Here is a 25,843-nt window from a genome sequence, read left to right on the forward strand (position 1 = left end):
GCCCTAAATCAGGCTGTTACATTTCTCCCCTTTAAAATTTTCGTCCTCAAAAATCTTACCGGTGAATAAGTACGGGTGCTGATCTCTCATAGTCTCGTCGGGTTCCCATGTGGCTTCCTTGACTCCATATCTATGCCACAAAACCTTCACAAGTGCAATACTCTTATTTATCAATTGTTTGACTTCTTGAGCTAAAATCTTGGCCAGTTCTTCACCATATGTCATGTCCGAATGAATCTCAACCTCTGACGGCGTAATCACATGCGAAGGGTTTGATCTATAATGACGTAGCATGGACACATGAAACACGTCGTGAATCTTTTCCAACTCTAGTGGTAAAGCCAATCGATAGGCAACTGGACCTACTCTCTCGATAACCTCATAAGGCCCTATGAAATAATGACTCAACTTGCCTCTTCTACCAAATCTGAGTACTTTTCTCCACGGGGACACTTTTAAAAAGACTTTATCACCAACTTGAAATTCAATTTCCTTTCATTTAAAGTCCATGTAGGATTTCTGTCTATCCGAGGCAGCTTTCAAGCAGTCACAAATTACTTTAACTTTTTCTTCAGCCACTTTGACTAAATTGACCCTGTGAATCTGACTCTCTCTTAGCTCAATCCAATATAAGGGCGTTCAACACTTTCGCCCATACAAAGCCTCCTAAGGCGCCATTTTCAAACTTGTCTGATAACTGTTATTATAGGCGAATTCAACCAACGGTAGATACTTTTCCCAACTGCCTTGGAACTCAAGGATGCAACACCATAACATGTCCTCTAATATCTGAATTACTCTCTCTGACTGACGGTCAGTTTGCGGATGGAAACCTGTGTTAAAACTCAACTTTGTTCCCAATGCCTTTTGTAACTTTTTCAAAAATCTCGAGGTAAATCTCGGGTCTCTGTCTGAAATAATCAATATGGGTACCCCGTGTAGTCTCACAATCTCAGAAACATACAAGTCGGCTAATCTCTCAAGGGAGTAATCAGTACACACAGGTATGAAGTGTGTCGACTTTGTTAGCCTATCTACAATAACCCAAATAGCATTATTTTTCTTCGAGATCACTGGCAAACCCGTTACAAAATCCATAGTGATCCGATCTCACTTCCACTCGGGGACCATGATAGGCTGAAGTAGACTCGAAGGTACTTGGTGTTCAACCTTCACTTGCTGACACACTAGGCACTTAAACACGAACTCTGAAATGTCTCTTTTTAAACCTGACCACTAATACATTTTCTTAAGGTCGGTGTACATTTTCACACTACCTGGGTGGACGGACAAACAACCACTATGTGTCTCTCTCAAAATCTTTTGATTAAGTTCATTGTCATTGGGTACACAAACTCTATCTTTGAATATTATACAACCATCGGTACTAATACGAAAATCTAATTCAACTCTCGATTCACACTGAGTCTTCTTGGCTTATAGTTTCTCATCACCTTTCTAGGCTTCACGGATCTCTTGAAGAAACGTCGATCTAGCTCCCAACTCTACTAGAACTGAACCATTATCAGACAAAGCCATACTGAAATTCATTGCTCTCAACGCAAATAATGATTTTCTACTCAATGCATCAGAACCACGTTCACTTTTCCCGGGTGTAGTCGATAATCAACTCGTGATCCTTTATTAACTCTAACCATCGTTGTTGCCTTAGATTCAACTCCTTTTGAGTCATCAAGTACTTAAGGCTCTTATGATCAGTGAACATTCGACACTTCTCACCATACAGATGGTGTCTCTAAATTTTCAACTCGAATACGATGGCAGCCAACTCTAAATCATGCGTCAGGTAATTTTTCTCGTGTGGCTTCAGTTGCCTTGAAGCGTAAGCTATAACCTAACCTTCTGGTATAAGCACACACCCCAAACCATTCAAGTAGGTGTCACTATATTCCACAAACTCCTTACCCGAGTCCGGTTGTACTAATACTGGGGCTTCGGTTAACAAAGCCTTTAATTTCTCGAAACTCTGCTGGCACTTTTCTGTCCATTCAAACTTGACATTATTTTACAGTAGCCTTGTTATCGGCATAGCTATCATAAAGAATCTGTTTACAAACCATCTGTAGTATCCAGCCAAACCTAAAAAGCTTCGGACTTCTGTCACATTCCTCGACGGTTTCCACTCCACAATAACCGAGATCTTGCTTGGGTCAACTCGGATCCCTTCTCCAGATACAATGTGTCCTAGGAATCTAACCTCCTTAAGCCAAAATTCACTCTTACTGAACTTGGTCTACAATTTCTTGTTTCTTAAAGTTTGCAATACAACTCCCAAATGAACTGCGTGCTTGCTTTCATCACACGAATAAACCAATATGTCATTGATAAAGACGACGACAAAATTATCTAGATACGGTCAAAAAATGCGGTTCATCAAATCTATAAACACTGTCGGGGCATTAGTCAAACCAAAGGACGTGGCGAGGAACTCATAATGCCCGTATCTTATCTGAAACGCAGTCTTCAGCACATTTAGCTCTTTTACTTTTAACTGGTAGTATCCGGATCTCAAGTCAATCTTGGAAAATACAGTGGCTCCCTTTAATTGATCAAACAGGTCGTCAATCCTTGGCAAATGATACTTTTTCTTCACTGTTACCTTATTGAGTTCTCTATAGTCCATACATAACCTCATCGACCTATCTTTCTTTTTCATGAAAAGTACCAGAGCACCCGATGGGGAAAAACTTGGTCTCGTAAAGCCCTTGTCTGTTAGCTCTTGCGACTGTTCCTTTAACTCTTTTAACTCTGTTGGAGCCATCCTATACAGAGCGATCGAGATGGGTGTCGTACCGGGGACCAACTCAATTCCAAACTCTACTTCCCTCACCGGAGGCAATCCGGGTGATTCTTTCGGAAACACGTCTGTAAACTCATAAACCACTAGTACCGATTCAATCTTCAACTTAGACACTTGAGTATTCAACACAAAAGCTAGATAAGCCTCATATCTTTTCCTCAAATATTTCTCGGTAGTCAAAGACGATATTACTACAGACAGATTATCCGACTCATCCGGTCTGACTCGAAGAACATTTTTGTCTTCACATTTCAACTCAATTATTTTTTTCCCGCAGTCTACTACAACACTATAAGCAGTCAACCAATCCATCCCAAGGATTACATCAAACTCATTAAATGGAAATAACATCAAGTTAACTGAAAAACAATGACCTCTAATTGTCAAAGGGCAATTTTTACATACATGTCTGCTTAAAGGATTGAACACTTCTATTACAAACTCAATCGACTCTACTAACATACTCATATGAGGTATCAATTCTATACAAATATAAGAGTGGGTAGATCCTGGGTCAATTAAAGCAACAACAGATATTTTATAGATAGAAAAGGTACCAGTGATCACGTCAGGAGAATCTGCCTCTTTCCGAGCTCGTATAGCATAAGTCCTGGTAGGCGCTCTACCTTTGGACCTCACCGCAGCATCACTTGGCGTGCCTCTACTGCTAGCCCCACTTGCGAGGTTCTTCTAAGGCCTACCCCTCAAATGAGCACTACTCACTTTCACATATTATTTTCTCTATCTCTCATCTAATTCAGGACAATCACGGATGAAGTGTTCCAATGATCCGCACTTGAAATAGCCTCTTTCATTCCTTCGGCACTCGCCAAAATGACGCCTACCACATTGTGAGCATTTTGGCCTATTTGGTCGAGTGCTACCGTCACTTACGATCGAAGTGGTCTGGGCTTCAGAAGTTATGTTCTGCCGATTTTTGTCCCTATTCGAATACCCCACCGAAGCATTTGATCAGGTAGTGAACTCCCTCAATCTTTTGGATGAGGACTGATGTGATTTTCCCATCTCTCTCTTCTTTGAATCCCGCGACTCAAAAGCTACTTTCCTCCTCTATTTAATCAGCTTTTCAGCCTTACAGGCTCTTTCAACAAGTGTTACAAATTCCCACAGCTCTAAGATGCCAACAAACACTCGGATATCTTCATTGAGTCCATCCTCAAACCTCTTACATATGGTGGCTTCTGTAGATACGCACTCCCGTACATACTTGCTAAGCCTCACAAACTCACGTTTATATTCCGTCACTGGCATTCAGCCTTGCTTTAGCTCTAGGAATTCCTTCCTCTTTTGGTCTATAAATCTTTGGCTAATATACTTTTTCCTGAATTCCTCTTGGAAGAATTCCCATGTGATCCTCTCTCTCGGCACGACAGACACGAGAATGTTCCACCACTGACAAGCCGAATCCCGTAGAAGTGACACTGCGCATTTTACACACTTTTCAATGTGCATGCTAGCTCATCAAATACCCTAATGGTATTTTCTAACCAAAACTCTGCTCACTCCGGGTCATCATCTATGCTAGCTCGGAATTCCTTGGCCCCTTGTTTCCGGATCTTATCTACCGGAGGCTTATTTCTTCTAAACATGTCCGCATCTTGCGGAGCTACTGGGGCATACTGAGGAATTAGAGGAGGTGGGGGAAGTGGAGTGTTCGGATTCGCACGAACAAACTCTAGGTACCAAGCGTCCATCATACGGAGGTAGGCTTTCTAGCCCTTCCACCTTGGCCCATAGTTGCGGACTAACTCTCTACTGGTGCAGTCCTTTTAGCGAGAGCCGGCGCATTACTTTCCACGTCACCTGCTGTGGCTCTATCAGGATCTATTTACTATATAAAAACATAATTTATAATCGTCAGAAATTATCATACTATGGCATGTATAGCTAGATTCGTACTCTCGCTAGGTTAGTCCTAAAACTGACTAAACCATAACTCTGATACCACTAAATGTAACACCCTATACCCGTAACTCACGCCAAGGCAGAGTACAAAGCATTACCTAACTTGATCTCATGTATACAACCAATCTTAAATTATCGAGACTCGGTCCAAATTAAAACTTTTTCAATTTCTACTTTAATCTTCTTATTATGGGCCTACGAGTCCCAAATCGATCGTTGAGAACTATTCAAAACCATTCCGCGTCCTTAAACCAACCTTAAGAAATTGCCTTTAAAACAGGGCACACGTTCGTGTGGAAGGGTAACACGCCCATATGACCATTTCGACATGTTCGTATTGATAGCCCGTGTGGTTCACACAGCCTAACCACTCTGGGACACGCCCTCCATGTGCCTCCACAGCGCACTCGGCGCTTGAGACCTGAAACCTACTTTGCTGCACCTGTAAACAAGGCAAAGAAAAGGAAAAAGAAATAACAGAGTAGATAAGAAACAGTAGCAGAGATGAAAGAAAGTAATGAAATATATTGTATTTATTTGGTTATAAAAGCCATGAAAATTGGATGTAATTTTTGGACAGATTTTGAAGAGAAAAAAATAAAAATACAGAGAAGAAAACAAAAACAAAATTCAAAGCGTAGGTCTTTTTTATTTTTTATGTTTTCTCTTTATTTTCCTTTCTTTCGAAATTGTTTGTGTATATACATATATTTCTTTATTTTTTTATTTTTTTCAAAACTGTTTATATATGTATATAAGAGTAAAAAGGAAAAAAATTACCTTTTGAACGTCGTATAAGGCGGCACTGGCGCCGGTGGCGGTCCATCAGAGTCTGGCCGACACTTCAGATTTTCAGAGAGAACAAAAGAGGAGGGATTTTGTTTTTTTGAGAAAGGAGAGAAAATAAAATTTTTTTAAAAAAAATTGGCTTTTATAAAGGTAAAAAACGACGTCGTTTTGGTCAATTGCCTGCAGCGCCAAAACGACGTCGTTTTAAGCTGGACCGAATCGACCCGACCCGAATTGCCTAGGATTCACGTGTTTTAGACTAGATGGTCTATTTGCCATCTAGGCCCTTCCGCATTTTTAAGTGTTTTTAATTCAGTTTTTTCTTATTTTTAATTTATCCCTTTAATTTTGTTTCTATTCCATTTCGGTCCACCTGATAGTCACGCGCATGTGGACAAAAGGGATATTGTCCCATTCAGTCCCTGTCTTTTTAGCGTGCCTTATTTTGGGCCTTGCTTCTTTTTATCATTTGCAATTTATACCCCGTATTTTATTTTGATTTCATTTTCATCCTTAGTCAGTTTAACTTCTTTTTCATTTCACTTTATTTTTGTTCTTATTTTTAAAAAGGGTTGTTTTATTTAATATTTTATTTAATCTTTTTATGTGTCTGTTTCATTTCATTTTTAAAATAGAATCTACATTAATTTTTTATTTAATTAATTAATTATTTTTATAGCTCGTTTTTATGGGTATTCTTTTATATATGTTTTTTATCGCATACTTTTATTCCATTTATCTATTATTTAGCTAGTTACTTGTTTATTATTATTATATATGTTCTTTTAAAAATATAATTGTTTATAACCTCTTATTTACGCCAAATTTTACTATTATCATTATTATATTCTTCATTGTCACTTACTTCCTTTGATACTTTCACGTTTATCATTTTTTATATATCATGCATATTCCACTTTCTATCATTATTCTTTTATATTATTATTTACATTGTTGTTATATTATTATCATCCTTCATTTTCATTATTATTATTATTATTATTATTATTATTATTATTATTTTAAACATATAATGTATTTTAGATTATTATCAATTTTAAATATTTTACATATATTATTTCTTTTAAACTATTATAAGTATTATTTATTTTAAATTTTTATATACTTTGTATTTTAAATTATTATGTATATATACATTTATATCATTTATTTTAAATTTCTTATATGTTATTTAGTTATATCGTTTTATATGATAACGTGTTAAATTCTTTTTATTAGTTATTATAAATCTTTCTATTACTATTAATTTTAAAATTTGATATGTTATTTATATCTTATTTTCGGGGTTTAAACTGTCTTGTCCTAACGTACTGGATGTGACATTTTATTACTTTGGGATAAGAAGGTCTTTAGCATCCGCTTCAATTTATTCAAATATTTTTGTAAAATTAACATTAATAAACAAGGGATCGTATTTTAAAATCTTTTCAAAATTTCAATTTTCAACATTAAGACATTAATTAATCAATTTGGTACCAATTTTGGGCGTTACGAAGGTAATAATCCTTCCTCGTACGTAACCTACTCCGAACCTGTTTTCTCAATTTTCGTAGACCAAAATCATTGTTTTAGTAAAACAAAACGTTTTAAAACAATCAAATTACGAGGCAATCCTATCACACCTAATAAAGATCGGTGGCGACTCCCTTTTTTTTTCGTTTTCATTTTCAAAATTAAGTCAATGCCTTTTTTCAAAAAAATGGTTTCGACAGCATCAATATCCAATGTGTAACACCCCTATCCCGTAACCGTTGTCAGAATAGGAAAGGGGTATTACCAGACTTGTAACTCATGTCAGAACAGTAAATTTTTTTTTTACTTTTTTCTTGGAATAAAGATCATTCATTTAGATAAATGCTAAATACACCCAGGATAAAATTAAACTTCTATAAGTACACATTCAAAAGATGCCATTTTCGCATGGCTTATATACATTAACGAATATTATTCCGCTACTAGTTTATTCTATACATGCCATAAAATAATCCAAAACATAGCGGTACCAAACGGTGGATAGTGATAGTGTGACGAGTTGTTGACGATCCCCGAGCAAAGGCCAAATTTGATAATCTATAAAAGCAGAAACGTAACAACAGAGTAAGCTTTCAAGGCTTAGTAAGTCTTAAGTAAAACAATTAACTTTGCTGGATTAAATACATTTATAACTTACACAAAATCCAAGTGAAGTCTCGATGGGCTTAATAAGCCTACACAAGTACATAATACATACCTGGCCAACTTAATGTGTTGATCATCCGTAATTGTTGATTTATTACTAAGTCGCTTAAGATTAGGCCTTACACAAATCACGTTTTGAAATGTCAAGATATATCACCATTCGGTCAAATAGATTAAACCCTATGTATGCACATGTAATTCATCTATTTCATCCAAATTTAAGAGTATATACCCCTTTTGCATTTAAAAACATCAATGCTACTTTTAGTTTAATCAGCCAAACTAAAACATAACACTATAATCACATTCGGTTTCCATATTTGGAAGCACATATTCATGTTTTCATCTTACATAAACAATTTGATAGAGTCAATACTCGTTGAATATAACTTATAACCATCTCATAAGTGATTCCCCAAGTACATTTGTAATACAAACGAAATCGAGTTCACATAGCAAGTAAGTATCACTTACCATATACTTAACCTTTGTACACTTACCGTTTCCATAGTTACCGATTACCAATTCAATCTTTCAATACCTCTAACCACTTAATCATATGCACTCATTTCGTGCACATACATAATTGTATATATGTATTTAGGAGCTTAGTTCTTTAGTTCATATTCACATTAATATTTCAAATAATCAAATCATGACAAGTATTAAAGTTTCAGATAATGTATATAAAGGACCAAACATATTCCTTATCACATATACATAAATGACCAAACATAATCCATACCTTGTATTTGCACATCCTGCGAATACAACTCAAATTAGTAAATTTTATGAAACTAATTAAATCCTTATCTTAAAGATATACAAATGGTCTTCGGTTTGAAATAATTCAAGGCACTTAGTCATAGCCTCGCTAGGTTTTAAAAAATCCGAATCCAGTTACGATTACCAAGCTGCGGGACTTTAAGCCGGATATATCATCTTAGTTAATTCACAAGTTGTATACACATCAATTCACATACCTTCGATATTTCCAACACGGAAACAAATTAATAAGGTATCACTTCATTCGAACTTATTCGTATCTCAATATAGCTAGTCTCATTTCACAAGAGCCATTAGGCCACATCACGCAGTCAGCGAGTCTTAACCCGGATACTTTCCAAATTCCATGTATATTTAATCACATGTTACCACATTTCACACAAACTATCACCATTGTAATTCATTAACCTCATTCGAATATAAGCGTATAGCATGTACCTTAACTTCATGTCATAATAGCATTCGACTTTAACACATATTTATATATACATATATATATATATATCCCTTTCAATAAACTTCCAACTAAATAAGAAAATACACACATGACTTACATTCTTCTCATGACAACCACTCGGCTAAACAACATATAAGTCACCACACCTTCAATTTATAAAACTATCAACACATATTACATATACATTGCTTACGTTTATAAAATAGCCATTCGGATAACTTGCACACATTTATATTTTAGCCATTTTGGCCTCACCACCTATATATTTATCTTGTACATCAATTCAGCAATAGCTTATAAGCAACTCAATTAGTTTCATCAATGTTTACAACAAAATCACAGATTCACTACAAGCTGTTTTCTTGAGCAACAATCATTAAATTATTTGTAACTGGAGCTACGAAACTCCAAATGAAGTGTCGTAAATTTTTCCCGAAAATAGACTCATATATCTTCTATCCATAGAATTTTCAGGATTTTTGGTTTGGCCAATCAAAACCAGAATTTTCTTAAAATTTCCCCTATTTTACTGTTTGACTATACTGACCACTCTTCACTACGAATCAAATTTCTCATTGTACAGATTTCAAAATATGTTCTTGTTTATTTCATTTGAAACTAGACTCATTAAGGAGTCTAATAATATAAATTTTATCTTATAAAAATTTTTGTACTATTTATAATGATTTTCTATAAACAGAACAGGGGATTTCAGATTCATTCTGACACTATCATACACAACTTTAAATATCTCTCTATAGGAAATTCCTTTGCTTGCACTGTTTATTTTATAAGAAACTAGACTCATTGATCTTTGATTACATATTTTATTCAGTCTCTAGTTCCACTCCAACAATTTATGGTGATTTTCAAAAATCACGCTACTACTGCTGTCCTAAGCAGATTATTACAATTTGCTCTTAAATTTCCAAGTCCAAACACTTAAGAACTTACCATTTGAGTTTAAAACATATCATCATATATAAGTACTTCTTATTATCACATACAAATCATAATTTAAATATCACTTTTCTAATAACCAATCGGCTAAGGCTCATAGAAGTAACTTATTCCTTATCATTTTACTATAGGTAATTACACCAATTCATAGTCCCATCTTTACCCGTATTCCATATCATTCTTCATTATAACTAAACTTATATGCTAGAAACTTATTTATTTTAATATGTAATACAAGTAGAACCATTAGGTCACATTTTATTTATTATGTTCATATAAATATATATCATCGTTTATCAAATCTTAAGCTAAGTTCCATTACTCAAAGACTTACCTCGGATTTATTTGAACAATCTGGGATAGGCTACTCGATTGCTTTCTCCTTTCCTTTATCTGATTTAGATCCTCTTTGCTCATGAGCTTAATTAAAAAATGAATTTGTTTAATTACTTATTCAACATTACTTCTTTAATAGTCACATTTGACAATCATATAACTTCAATGCATAATATGTTTATAAAATATGCCATGACTAACTTTTATGCTTATTATACCAATACCTAATTCGCATGCACAAACAAAAATTCACATTACTTACCACGCTTTCATATACACAAATTTAACTATATATATATATATATATATATATATAGCATACCATTAACTTATAAACCCTATTCGGCCCTAACCAAACAAATTTAACCTCCATTTAAAATTTTCATTCCAAGATCAAAGTAGCAATTTCATAATGGTTTCACCTATGCCAAACAATGACCGAATCACTCCATCATAATTATAGCCGATTCTATTTTGCTCCTATTAAGATCATAACTCACTTAGAATAATTACCAATTTTTTCCCACTCTCGTATACAATACTATAAGAAATGCCGAATGCTTTAACATAACCTAACTAGAATTTTATCCAACAACATCTTAATTAGCCGTTTCCTATCCTTAAAAAAAACGTCAAATACAAGGTGATTTACAACTATACATTATACCAAACTTGCTAGAACCCTTAATCCTTAACCGAATGTTATAACTCAACTACACATTTTATTCATTAAAACAACTTCAAGGACCACATTCGGCAACTCTCTTTAAATACACTAATCTCAACTTTCAAGTTAAAAACAATTTACCATTTACACATATACTAGATAAATGACCGATTATTCAAAAAATCACATATGTACATAATTGAAACTTATTCCATAACATTCACAAGGCCGAATACCCACATGAACAAATTAACCAATGTCATTCAACTTTCAAAGCTAATAAGTCAATATATAACCAACCATCTTAATGTCACAAAAAAAATATCTACTATGAGTTTCAAGCTTATTGACCGAATTTCCAACCTCAAAAACCTAAGTTTAATCTATGGGATAAGTAAAATTTGAACTAATCATCTCAATTATGCATAAATTTTCAAGAATTATTCAATACATACCTCATTCTAGCCATCATCTAAGCCAAAAATCAAACAACAAAACTTTCTTCTCCCTCACTTTGAGCTCCGGCAATGGAGGACAAGGATGAACCAACTTTGGTTTCTCCTCCCACTAACTATTATCTAATATCTCCCTTTTATTTATTAATTCATTTGTAATATAAAATGTTAAATCAAAAATACATATTATATATAAAACAATATCATGACCGGCCACTATCCCAAAAATGGGTATTTTGACATGCAAGTCCACATTTTTGAATACATGCATTAATAGATCACTTTATATTTACCTAACCTATTTCACAAATGTCTCACATAAGCCCTTTGACTAAAATTCACTTTCAACTAACAGTATATAAGCATCAAAATTTCACACATGCACTATCACACATAGTAGATATGAATTTTAATATTTAATAAATTTTATAACTCGATTTTGTGGTTCCAAAACCACATCTCGACTAGGATCAAATTAGGGATGTCACACAATGTACTTCCTAATGTTCTAACGAAGATTCTACTATCTCAAATGTCATTAAATATTCTCAACTCCACAGTCAAGCAATTCCTACTATAATGATTCAAGCACATATAATAGCAATGTAGTTGTACTATTTACATACAACTTACCTTGGATTACAAAATGTGGCGACTAGTCAATTTAGTCGATTTGCTTGGTTTTTCCCCTGTCTAGGCTCAAATTCGGTATTTTTTGATCTATAATAGCAAAACGCACTCATTTAATCACTAAATAAATTTAAGCAATTAAAAATTCACATCTTCGATAAAATAACAATTTTTCCCCTATGCTCGAAAATTAATTTTTATCGAATTTCTTCGCATCTTAAGCCTAGCTGAACTCTTTTTACTCTTATAGAACCCAAATTTTTCTCTATTTCACACATTTATCATTCATTTTACAACTTGTGCAAAATAGTCCATTTAGGTGTTTTCATGGTAACACATTTCACAAAAGTTGTCTATTACACAACTAAAACTCATATTCTTCCATAAAATTTCAGAAAACACCCTAAATGCTCTCATGGAAAAACCCTATACCTTCAACCATTTTGCAAGATATACCCCTCATTTGAAAGCTCATGCTTCAAGGGTCTCAAAAATACAAAAATCATCAACAAAGGACATGGAAATCACTTCTTGTGAAAGGAATAAGTTGTTAAAATTTTCAAGCTTCAAAACCCTTCTCTTGACTGATATTTTCGGTCAATAGGGAAGAATGGATGAAAAAAAAATGACAGCTAGGCATTTAGGGTATTATTTTATCACATAACATGTCATCACTTACCGAACACTTTGACCAATTACCCTTCTTTGTCTCATGGCCGGCCAAGCTCTTTTAAAAGGGCCTAATTGCCCTTTTAAGACCCCCAATTTTTATTCTCTAACTATTTGACACCTCTAGCTATAAATTTAGGACTTTTATATTTTATGCGATTTAGTCATTTTTTACAATTGGGTTTACAAACGTTAAAATTAGCTCACCAAATTTTTCGTGCACTATTATGAACATGCTATGACTCCATTTTAATAATAAAATAATCTCTCTAAATTCAGATTTGTTGTCCCGAGACCACTATTCCGACTATGCCCTAAATCGGGTTGTTACATCCCTCTCGGGGATCTGCTTAAGAATAAGAAAGAGGAATCTCATGTAATTACCATGGAATAAGGTTTGATTTTATTCATGGGAATTTTGTAAATATTTTCATTCCAAAAATAGAATGTTCGAAACAATTAAGATTATGTTTTGGGTAGAAAAGATTAAGGGGATTTAAAGGGTTAGTAGTTGAGCCTTGTAAAAGTTAGAGAGTTCTAGTTTAACCACAAAAATCAGGGGAGAGATTCTATTTTAGACTTTAACAAAAAGATAGAGTGGTAAAAGTTATACCTTGTACTTAAAATGTATCAATTTTTTAAATACGAATTCACCCTTCTTGAAATTTCTGTATCTAACATAGAATAAAAGCAAATTAACCCCTCTAAAAGAAGTAGGAGAAACCGAGGAAAGAAACAAGGAGAAATTTTTATATATTTTTTGAAATTATAACTTATTAGCTATATTATCAATTTCCATAAGAATTAATTAATAGAATTTTTTCTCAAAAGAAATTATTAGAATATTTTTTGATGCATTGTTGGTACATGAATCTCATGTACCATATGTGATTAATAACAGGGGCGAAACCAGGGGGGCAGACATGGGCCCCGGCCCCCCTAAAATAGAAAATTTTCATTTAGGCCCTTTAGATTTTTTTTTAAAATTTTAAATTAGTAAAGGTAAAATTGCACTTTGGCCCCCCTAAAATTATAAAAATTTAATTTAATCCTTTAAAAATTATAAATATATAGACTATAAAAATTAAAATTTTATTCGCCCCCAAAAAATTTTCGGCTTATACGATTAATAACATAATGAGTTATTATTAAATAAAGAAAATTATAAAGAACTTATAAATAAATAATAATTTTATTTAAACATTATATATAAATACTAATACTTTAAATTCTAAACTCAAGATCCTAAATCCTAAATCCAGATTTATTGATATTTATCTATAATAGTTATAATTAATTAATATGTAATTATGTTTAAATAAAATTATTAGTATTTATTTATAAGACACCCACTATTTTTATTTTACTCAATAATGATGATATGTCATGTTATTATTCATTTATGTTGCATAAAACTCATGCTGACGGTACATCAAATATATTCTCCCCATCATCATTATAAACATTTAATTGAATAACTTAATTGAACTCTAATTAATTAACCTACTAATTAGCTTAGACATTAGGGCTAAGCAAGAAAAATCAAATTTGACCCGAACCGAACCAATTCTATTTTTATATTTAAAATAATAAAAATAATTTAAAAGTTCTTGAAAAATATTGGTCTTTACAAAATATTTATGAAAAATATATTAAAATTTGTCAAATAATATTCAAAAGCCATAAAACAAATTAAGCTCATATTGTTAAAACAAATCTAAAATTGAAAACCAAAAAATAATTTGAAAAAATCGATTATAATGGACAACTCAAAAAATCTAAAAAAAAAAGCCCAATCAAACCGAATCGTTATCACTCTTTATCACATACATAATTTTTTACAAAGTAAAACTCCAATTTTTTAACTTTAAAAAATTCAATACTTCAAATCTTTATCAATACAACGAAAGACTCACAGATTAGTTCAAGAATTTGTGCAACATAATACATAAAATTACATTCAACTTGTAGGATGATGGGATGATATGACGACTTCGACTTTAATAACTTATAGAAAGAAATAGCAATATAAGAAGGGTAAATTTAGGTTGGGATAAGATTGAACCTTTGTGTACTTTAAACTGAAAAACAAGTTTGACGAACAGTCTGCTCTAAATAACTAAAATATAAAATATGCTATATTGGTACACTTTGTACTCCATTATGAAAACAACTTGATGATCAAGCTTCTTTTATTTTAATCTTTTTACCTTTGATTTCTTTTGACCATTATTCACAAATTCATCTGTCACCAGGTTGAGTGGCTGCTCTTTATTTATTCTACTCATAGATTCCACCAAAGACATTAATATGAATATGTATTCATCATAGATAGGGTTACATTATCATTTTATTGTTTTCCATTTAAACCCTAAAATTTAAATGCTCGACTCATAATTCATAAAATCTAAACCTAAATTTTTTAATATCTTAAAATATAAAACCCTAATCTTAAACTTTTTAAAAAAAAAAAATTGGATGGCCAAGATTTGTCCATGATTCTACTTTGAAATCACCCCTTAAAAGTAGTTGAATAGTGATACTTAAAAAAAGTAAAATACCTAGCTCCTTAAGTGAAATGGTAAAGTCACCAAAGCATTCAAATTATTAAATAAATTTCAATTTTATGGGGACCTTTTACCACCGCAATAGAAGATGGTACAGCGGATGTTCTTTTCTTTTGAGTCATTACTGTTGCTATGTGCTTATGGAATATTTTCACTCTTTGGTTAAAAAAAATTCCTTACTCCAATTTCCATATTAAATAATTTATTTTATAAAAAATTAAATTAATTTCCATATATTTGAAGTTAAAGTTCTTTTATATATTTTAAAAAAATTATATTTTTTAATTTTTATAATTTTTAGATGACTTTTGAGAATTAGAATCAAATTGATGAATATGTAAATATTGTAAGAAATTTGTGATAATTTTTCTTTTTACCTTATGAAATTGAGAGTTTAGTCCCCTTAATCGGGGTAAGATATTAAGGATTTGCTTTAAGAATAAATTAAGAATCGTTAATTTGACTCTGTATTGTTGAAAGTCAGAAGAAAAGACCAAAAAAAAAAAAAAAGGAGAAAAGAGCTTTTGCTTTAATTGGAATAATCTGATATTAAAATTAGGAGAATTCATGAATGTTATTGTGAACAGGTCCCTAATACATTGCACTCTCACTGGTGTGTTAATAATGCTGTTGAGGGGTTAAGTAAATGAAAGTTAGACTCCTATTGAAATACTGGTGATTTGTGTCGTAAGATGTCGAATCACACCAACCAAAAAACTTGACATTTGAGTGAAAAGAACAACTTGAAAACTTGATGTAGGAAGAATTGAAAAGTTACACGGAATTTACAAGTTCTGTGAATAAAAAATTAAGAGAATAAATAAAATTATTGATGTTTGAATCAAATTTTTGAAGTGGTTGTCTATATGTCAATGAAAATAATTCTCTCCATTATTACTACTCATCTTTTTGAAGATTATGTGCAATTAATCTTGTGTATATCATTGGAAAAGAGATTGAATCAAGTAAGATTATTTTTCAAGGATTCGTATATGGTCCACTTATCATATGTATTAAGATATGCAATCCATGAATATATAAGCTGACTTTATGCTCTTTTGTAACCTTACATTAAGGATAATTGATTATATATTGATATATGCAATCCATGAAGATATGAGTTGATTTTACAGTCTTTTGTATTCTTATATTAAGGATAATTGATTTGATTAGATTTGGAAAAATTAAGATGGAGTAAATATTACCTGGTGAATATGGATTCTTGCTTTAAATATGGAAGGCTTGTTCAACTTTGATAGAGGTTTTATTGTCAAGGCAAATGTTTTTATTAAGTGGTTGTCGATGTATCAATAGAAGTAGTCACTTCTACTAGCACATCAACAGTCAATATAACTTGTCTTATTTGGATATAACTTAATGATTTTGTGGGCGTGTGTTTACCCATATTTGAAGGTCAATTTGGAGTAACAAATCTTTGAAGATTGGATTAGAATGAATCAAGTAGTCGAATCCCATAAAATATGAAGATTGAATTAGTACTGGTTAAAAGACTTATATTGAAGATGTTTGTTTTATTCCGAACTCTATAAGGATATTTGTAAAGTCTTTTTATGAGGCTATTTTAGTGGGATGTTGATTGTAATTTATCTTTATCTTAGCAAGTCTTAAACTTTTATATATTAGAGGGTTGTGTAAGTTAGAACTAAGTAGAGTGTACTTATCAGTTCATAGAAGAACGTTGATTTATGAGTGCATTTCAGACTAAATTCTCACGAAGAGAATCTAGTGGTGAAAGGTTTAGTCTTTAAGATACAAGAGTGAGGATTTTTCACTTGGATGTGTTAGAATAAAGTTCATTGATTGTATTCATTTCAAATATAATTGATTCATCTCACTGAGCTAGACTCTGAAGATGTAGGAAAACCGAACTGTGTAATCAATTTGTTGTCCCCTATTTTTTGTTTTGTTTTTCATAGTACCAGCAAATGTGCCCATTTTTGCTGTCATTTCTGGTCATACTTTGTTTCTTGCAATTATCGACTGGTTTAGGTCAACAATTAATATTTATTTCCTTTTACTTTATCTGAATATGGTGTTGATTATGAAAAATAGTTGACAATTTAACTGCAATAAACAATTGGATTGACTTTGAGGGTTAATTTTATAAATGTTTTAATCTTATCTTCGGGTGATATCTGTAACAGTCTTTTTTTCGGTGGTGTCAGAAACGGTGGTTTCAGAATCTTATTTTCGATGTTTGAGTCTGTAAGTATGAAGTTTAATTAGAGTTTGGTCCTGTAATTTTGTTAATTAGATAGTTAATTAAGGAACAAGCATAATGATCCTTAAGTCAGTGGTGTCGAAAGTAAGGTATCGGGACCTTGTTTCCGTAAATCAAGCCCGTAAATATTTTTGTTAAATATTTATGGAGTTATTATATAGGTGAAATGAATTTTGGGTAGACAATTTTTCCAAATTAGTGACTAATTAAGGCACAATAATTAAATTGTAAAAGTGGTAATAGTTAATTCTTATAGAATTTTAATTGTTAAAGGACTACTATAGTAATTAAATCAAAGTTTAAATTAGTAAGTAGACCATTTAGAAGTAGTGGACGGTTTGATGGGGTTTTTTATGTTAATTATATTCAAGTTTAATTAATTAAAAGAATAAACATATGTATATTAAAAAGAAAAAAAAAAGATAGTCACTCTTTATTCCATGTTCATCTTATTGGCCGAATTTTAGAGAGGAAACAAGGGTTGGAGCTTCAATCTTTATAGTCTTGCATACTAAGGATTTCAAAGTTCGTTTTTTTGTAAATTTTATGTTTTTTAGATCGTGGAAGCTCGATTTAGCTAGCATGTATATTATTTTTCAAACTGTTAAAGTTTTTAAAAATCTATTGATGACTGCTTGATGAAATTGGTTTTAATTTTTTAGATTTTGAGCTTAGATGTGTAAAAGGACTAGTATATAAAGTTTAATTGTTAGTTTTGACCATAGGGACTAAAGTGTGTAAAATTTGAAATTGATGTTAAATTTCTATAATTATAGATAATAAAGGGCTGTAGAAGGAAGTAATTGAAATAAGATTATAAACTAAAGCTCAAATTTGAAAGATATAGCTATTTCGATTTTAGGGACTAAATTGCATAAAATGTAAAATTTTAGAGAGATTTTGAAAAATGAAATTGAATTAATATATGACTACAATAGACTATTATAATATGTTTGGAATTGATAAATTGAAATGAATTATCATATAGATCGAGCATTAAACCAATCAGTGGATAATCACGGAAAATGAAAAATTATAGATTAATCCTCAAAGTCTTATTTGTTTCTTGTTTTTTTCAGGTAAGTTCATGTGAGGCTTACTATGTAAATTCTTGACATGTTTTTCGAAACCATTTTTATTGAAATCGACTTTTATTTTGAAACAAACAAAAATGGAGTCGCCACCAATCCTTTTTTATGAGGTGTGATTGGATCGCCTCGTAATTTGATCATTTTAATAAAAGGTTTGATTTACCAAAATAATGATTTTTGGTCTACAAAATTCAAAAAATGGGTTTGGGAGTCGGTTACACATGAGGAAGGATTAGCACCCTCGTGACGCCCAAAATTGGTACCTAGTTGATTACTTGATGTCTTAGTGTCGAGAATTGAAAATTTGAAGAGAATTTAAAAAAAAAACATGATTCCACTTTGCATAATGCTGTTTTTAGTTAAATCACTTGAATAACTAAACGTGTGTAAAAGGCCCTCTTATCTCGAAGTAACAAAAATGTCATATCCCGTAAGTTAGGATACGACATCTCGAATCCTTAAAAATAAGCTTACTCTTTATTTAATTACTATTTAAATCTCATGTGTTTTAATTTTAAAAGGGGTGTCTAGTTATCTAGATTCAAGGAGAAAGTTGAACCCCGTAAGTTAGGACACGACTTCTCGAATCTCCAAATACGGGACATTGCCTTAATTTTAAAATTTCCTTCATTAAGTAATAACAAATGTTACATTTAAAACAATGCGTATTTATCTTATTTGGGATATAATATAAAAACAGACCAATTATATTTAAACATAATGTATGATGTAATGATGATGATATAATATAAAATGGCTATATGGGTAGAATATTAGAATTATATATGAGAAATGAATAAGGAATACTATAATAATACTAATGTATTTTAATAGTACTAATATTAATATTAATAATCAAATCATAATAATAATAAAATAAATAAGGTAATTTAAAACAAGTAAAAATAAAAATGAAATATGCTTAATAACAAATGTAAATATAAATAATATGTATATATGTAAAAAATATAAATAAATAACGAGCAAAAAATGTACAAACATATAATAAAGAGTGAAAAATATATACAAATATGAACAACATAAAATTTAAAATAAAAAGTAAGACAATAATAAATAAGTAAATAATAGTAAAATAAAAAATGCATGAAAGGCTGAAATTGTAATAATAAATAAATAAATAAGTAAATAATAATAATAATAATAAATTTCATGAAAGGCTAAGATTAAATAAATAAGGGACTGAATCAAAATTTAAATAAAATTGCAAGTATAAATGATAATAAAACAAAATAAAGGACCAAAGTGAAAAGCGTGAAAAGGAGGAGGGACTAACTAGAAAACTATCCCGTTATCCTCTAAACGCACAGTTCTAGGGGACTGAAATAAAAAAAAAATTAAGTAGATAAATTTAAAAGAGAAAAAAAAGTTGAAAATAGGACTAAATTGAAGGGTATTTAAAAGCGAAAGGATTAAAACTGAAAATATCCCCTCTTAAGAAAAAACACGCAGATCCCAAAGGCGGAGTGATTCGGGCCACGGGTCGCACCAAAACGACGTCGTTTTGGAAGCCTATATAAGTAAAAAAATTCCAAAAAACAAAATCATTTCACACTAGTTCAAAAAAAAAATCTCTTCATTCTCTTTTTTCTCTCTCCAACCTTTTTCGGCCTACTTTGGTTCCGGTGAGCCATCATCGTGATGACCACCGGTCGCCGGCGACAGCTCTACTATCCACGGTGGCCGAAAAACACAAAAAAACCTCCATTTTGGTTGTTTTAGCTCCCTAAGCTCGAATCTAGGGTCGGCTTTTTAAAAGCTGACCAAAAAATCGCCAAAAAGGCAAAGAACCCTTCGACTTTTGACGGCAAAAAATGAACACCAGGTGAGTTTTCTTTTCTTTTTATTTTATTTTTTATATATATAATAATAGATTCAAAGAAAAATAAAAAGAGATCACCTTTGAATTTTTTTATTGCTTTGTTTTTTTTTTATTTCGATTTTTCAAAAAAAAAAAGAGGGTTTCAATCTGTTTTTTAGGCTTTTATAGCCTTTTTACAATGTTATTTTTCTATTTTTTTCTACTATTCTTGTTGCCATTGCGTGTTTGTTGTTCTTGCTTTTTCGTATTTGCAGGTGTCTTTGGAGTCAACAAATGGGAGAGAAGATGCGCCCTTTGCCGTTTTGATGCAAGGCGGTAGACGCGCATTAGGCCTCGAGACAAGTAGCGTGCTAATGTGGCCTGATGAACGGCGCCAAGGGGTCTAGGGTTTTTGTTTTACTGAAAATGTTTAAGTGTTTTGGGCCATTAGGGCCGTTAAGGTTTCTTTTATTTTGGGTCATTTGGGCTTCTTTTGTAATTAGACTTGGACAGTTAAATTTTTTTTGTTTTTATTTTTATTTGGTTTGGTTTCGGCCCGGGCAAAATTGGGCTATTACAGCTGCCTCTTTTTACTCGTTGTTGTGAAACGGGAATAGAACAAAGACTTTAAAAAGTGTCAATTTTTCCTGGTCTTGCCGAACTCGACTTATTTGGTGCTTCTCTTCTTCAAGTAGCCTCATTCCAACCCACTGCAACTTCAAGGGTATAGGAATTTTAATTTCAATCTACTCCACTGCAACTTCGGGGAGATATTCGTATCTTTAACCTATTCCGTTTCAACTTCAGGGAGATAAGATTTCTAGCTTGTAGCTTTAGTCTATTTGATGGTCGTAAAACTAACTAAAAATTTGACTAAGGCAAGCACACCTATTGAACAGTAGTACAGTTGTGGTGAGACCGGTAATATCGTATCCACGAGGACTAAAAGTACTAAAAATTACTATCTTTTTATTATCTAGCCTAAGAATGGAAGAGATGTTCTAAAACTAAAATTAACTATCTAACTAACTAAGGTTACGACAAAGATAAAAGTTTGAAAATACTTTTGGAAAATCGATGGAGAAAACAATACCCAAGGAAGAATCCACCTAGACTTCACTTATCACTTCTGAATTAGACGATTTATACACTTGCCTTAATCCGTAGAAATCCTTGATTTATGTTAATATCTCTCTCGAGACTAAAAATAACTGATTCTAGGTTGATTAATTGAAATCTCTTTCTAATTAAAACCCCTATTGTCGTTTTAACTCAATTTATGGATTCCGTTATTAGATTTGACTCTAATCCGGTAGATTTATGTCGTCCTATCTCTAGGATTGCATGCAACTCCGCTTAATTATGAATGATCTACTTTTAAACAGGGACTTTTACTCCACTGAATAAGCACATCAAAAACCTAAATTAATATCCTGGAATATTAACGCAAGAGTTAATTTCACAATTAAGAATAAGAATAAGTATTTATCATATAACTCAAATAATAATAAGATCCGCCTTAGGTTTCATCTCCCTTAGGTATTTAGGGAGTTTAGTTCATAATAATGGAAAACATCTAAAAAATTGGAAAACAACAAAACATAAAGAAACCCAAAAAACTTTTAGGAAATTGGATAGAAATCTTCAGTCTTGATGCAAATCCCCATTCTAAGCTGATCCTGATGGCTGTTATTGAGTATTTCCTGCCTTCTACTCTGTGTGCCCCCTTAATCCTCTTTTAGGGTCTTTAAATAGACTTTGGAATGCCCAAATTAGCCCAAAATTGGCCTTTTCCGAGTAGAATTAGACTTAGGCTGACAGGACACGGCTGTGTGCCACGCCCGTATGAAGGTGCTCAGGCCGTGTGTAATTCTGACTTGGTTTTGTGTCAACACGACCATGACACACGGGCATGTGGTCTACCCGTGTGTGAATCACCCATGTGGAAGTGCCCAGGCCGTGTGCCATGCTGAATTAAGCCCATTTTGTCCGTTTTTGGCCCGTTTCTTGCTCGTTTCGCCTTCCAATGTTTGCCTAAGTATAAAACATGAATTTAAAGGATTAGGAGCATTGAATTCAATGAAACCAAGGAAAAATCATCCATAAATATGCCAAGCATAGGGTAAAAATATGTATATATTACAGTTTATCACTATTCCACAATAACTTTAGGGCGATGAGATTCGTATATTCAATCTACTCCACTGTAACTTCAGGGAAATAAGGTTTGTAACTTTAATCTACTCTACTGTAATTTTAGAGAGATAAGATCTACTATTTTCAATCTGCTCCATTGCAACTTCAGAGAGATAAGGTTTGTGGCTTTAATTTACTTTACTGCAACTTCAGAGAGATAAGAGTTGCTATTTTCAATCTGCTCAACTGCAACTTCAAGGAGATAAGATTTGCGGCTTTAATCTGCTCTACTGCAGCTTCAAAAAGATAAGATTTTCTATCTTCAATCTTCTCCACTGCAACTTCAGGGAGATAAGATTCATAACCCATAGCTTTAATTTGTTCCACTACAACCTCAAAGAGATAAGATTTATAACTTGTAGCTTTAATCTGTTCCACTGCAACTTTAGGGAAATAAGATTCACTATCTTCAATCTGCTCCACTGCAACTTCAGGTAGATAAGGTTTGTAACTTGTAGCTTTAATCTATTCCACTGCAACTTCAGGGAAATAAGATTTGCTATCCTCAATCTACTCTACTGCAACTTCAAGGAGATAAGATTTATAACTTGTAGCTCTAATCTGTTCCACTGTAACTTTAGGGAAATAAGATTCGCTATCTTCAATCTGCTTCACTGCAACTTCAGGGAGATAAGATTTATAACTTGTAACTTTAATCTGTTCCACTGCAACTTTAGGGAAATAAGATTTACAGCTTTAATCTGCTCCACTGCAACTTCAGGGAGATAAGATTGGTCATGATGACTTCAATCCGTTCTATTGCAACTTCAGGGTATAGGATATGTGGTTTCACTGATCTGTTACACCGTTCTCTGGGGAACATGATCTGTAGAAACCATTTCATGGGCCTTTATTTATGCCAAGCAATTAGGATGTTATGATCAGAATGAATCAAATGCTCTTAACTAAATGTGTATAAATGATGTTTGCATGAATGCAAAATGTCATTTTTTTCGAGAATGATCCCCTTTTAATGCTTAGGTTGACACTGCTCGTTGTTTACCAAGGTTCTATCACTGACGTATTACCCTGCCCTCTTGTTCAGGTGGTATCTTTGACAGAAAACCTAAAGAAATAATTACAAGTTAGATTATTCTTTCCCAAATAGTTCCAACTCTTAAATTTGGTTAGTTCTGACTAGTGGTCCTGTTTTAGATTCTTGTACTATTTAGAAAACCTTTCAGAGTAATATTCAGAACTCCTTTAACTTGAATATTATTAGTCCATTAATCGTTATTTCAATGTAAAAATGCTTGAAAAAGATTGTAACAATGGCAATATTGAAATTTATTGGGAGTAAGGCTCGAAATGAATGGATTAATCAAAATAGAAAACGTTGCTAAAAATACAAAATGAATAAGATAAAACTAGGTGCCCTAGATATCATAGCATGAGCTTCTCTACGCTAACTTCTCGAGGACTCTTTTGAGCCTGATATGTATTTAAGAGATCTAAAGTACTCTGTTGATACCCCAAGATGTAACACTCTTCCTTCTGAGAAGACTCGACCATCACATGTTCAATCTTTAATCCAAATTTGAGCTGCCTTTTTCTAAGTTTTCAACTCAAAACCCCTTTGGTCTCAAGAAGCCCTTTGCGAGTTTTCACCTTGGCCTCTCCCTTTTTTTTAGGTGAAGTATTTCTTGACTGAATCCGAATTCATAGGATTAGGCAGGTTTTTTCCATCCATCTCGGTCAAAATCAGTGCTCCTCTAGAAAAAGCTTTCTTTACCATATAAGGTCCTTCCCAATTTGGCATCCACTTTCCTCTGAAGTCCTTTTGTATGGGAATGATCTTTTTCAATACTAGGTCCCCCTCATGGAATTCTTTGGGGTGAACTATTTTGTCATAAACTCGTATCATTCGTTTTTGGTACATTTGACCATGACGAATAGCTCTTAGCCTCTTTTCTTTGATCAAGTTCAACTGATCATATCGAGATTGGATCCATTCTATTTCATCTAATTTCAGTTCTGTCAAAACTTAGAGGGAAGAAATCTCGACTTCAATGGGCAAAACTGTCTCCATTCCATAAACCAAAGAGAAAGGCATTGCCCCGAAGAAAGTTCTGACAGACGTTCGATAAGCATAGAAGGAAAATGGTAACTTCTCATGCCAATCTTTATAAGTCTCTGTCATTTTCCCCACGATTTTCTTAATGTTCTTATTGGCTGCCTCCACTGCACTATTTATTATTGGGCGATATGGTGACAAGTTGAGGTGTTTGATTTTGAATTGACTACAGACTTCTACTATCGCGCTGTTGTTCAAATTCAAAGCATTGTCAAATATAATCTTTTCTGGCATCTCATACGACATATGATTTCTTTCTTCAAGAATTTGCTAACTGCCGACTTTGTGACATTGGCATATGAAGCAACCTCCACCCACTTGGTGAAGTAATCGATGACCACGGAGATAGATCGATGCCCATTAGAAGTTTTTAGCAAGATCGACCCAACAACATCATACCCCATATAGAGAAAGGCCATGAAAAAGTCATAACATGAAGAGGTAAATGAGGCACATGAATTTTGTCTCCATAAATTTGGCACTTATGACATCTCTTGGCATAATTGATACAATCCCCTTCCATGGTGGACCAATAATATCTGAATCTCATGGTTTTCTTGGCCGCTATAAAACCATAAACATGTGTTTCGTAAACACCCTTATGGACCTCTTCTAAGATTTGTTTGGCCTCAACAGCATTCATACATCTTTGTAGCACCTGCTCCTTTCTTCTTTTATATAAGATCTCCCCGGCTAAGACATAGTTATTGGCCAGTCTTCTTAGCATTCTTTTATCATTATCAGTTGTCTGCTTCGGGTATTTATGGTTCTTTACATATCTCAGTATATTGTGATACCAAAGGTGGTCATCCTTTTCTTCTTCCTCGATGTTGTAACAATAGGTCGGAGCCTCATAAATACTCATCTGGATAGGTTTTACATCCTCTTGTTTGTTCACTTTGACCATAGAAGCTAAGGTAGCCAGTGCGTCAGCCATTTGATTTTCATCTCGCGGGAGGTAGCAGAAGGTGATGTCATCAAACTCTTTAATTAACTCCATGACCAGCCCTCTATACTCAATAAACATGGGATCTCTTGTCTCCCATTCGCCCTTGAGTTGATAGATCACTAATGCAGAATCCCCATATGCCTGTAGTACTTTGCTTTTGCATTCTATGGCTGCACAGATACCCATGATGGATGCTTCGTATTCTGCCAT

The 25,843-nt window shown here is 32.8% G+C and overlaps 1 protein-coding gene across 1 annotated transcript; it reads right to left on the reverse strand.

Annotated features, from left to right (window-relative positions):
* Positions 1-4,341: 4,341 nt before the first annotated feature.
* On the reverse strand, positions 4,342-25,843 carry LOC108477789 (uncharacterized). The gene is made up of 3 exons (XM_017780280.1): positions 25,292-25,843; positions 5,106-5,189; positions 4,342-4,461 (listed from the first exon to the last, which is right to left on the reverse strand). The coding sequence occupies exons 1-3, from the start codon at positions 25,841-25,843 to the stop codon at positions 4,342-4,344; spliced, it is 756 nt and encodes a 251-aa protein (XP_017635769.1).

The sequence above is a fragment of the Gossypium arboreum genome, chromosome 12, assembly GCF_025698485.1.
Source record: "Gossypium arboreum isolate Shixiya-1 chromosome 12, ASM2569848v2, whole genome shotgun sequence".
Taxonomy (NCBI): Eukaryota; Viridiplantae; Streptophyta; class Magnoliopsida; order Malvales; family Malvaceae; genus Gossypium; species Gossypium arboreum.

What these genes read in the sequence shown, in the direction of transcription:
- LOC108477789 (XM_017780280.1), bottom strand. Translation starts at nt 25,843, where the DNA reads ATGGCAGAATACGAAGCATCCATCATGGGTATCTGTGCAGCCATAGAA. An exon ending in CCAAACAAATCTTAGAAGAG is followed by an intron (nt 5,190 to 25,291) that starts GTCCATAAGGGT and finishes CCTTGTTTACAG; the next exon opens with GTGCAGCAAAGTAGGTTTCA. An exon ending in TCCCAGAGTGGTTAGGCTGT is followed by an intron (nt 4,462 to 5,105) that starts GTGAACCACACG and finishes CTAATTCCTCAG; the next exon opens with TATGCCCCAGTAGCTCCGCA.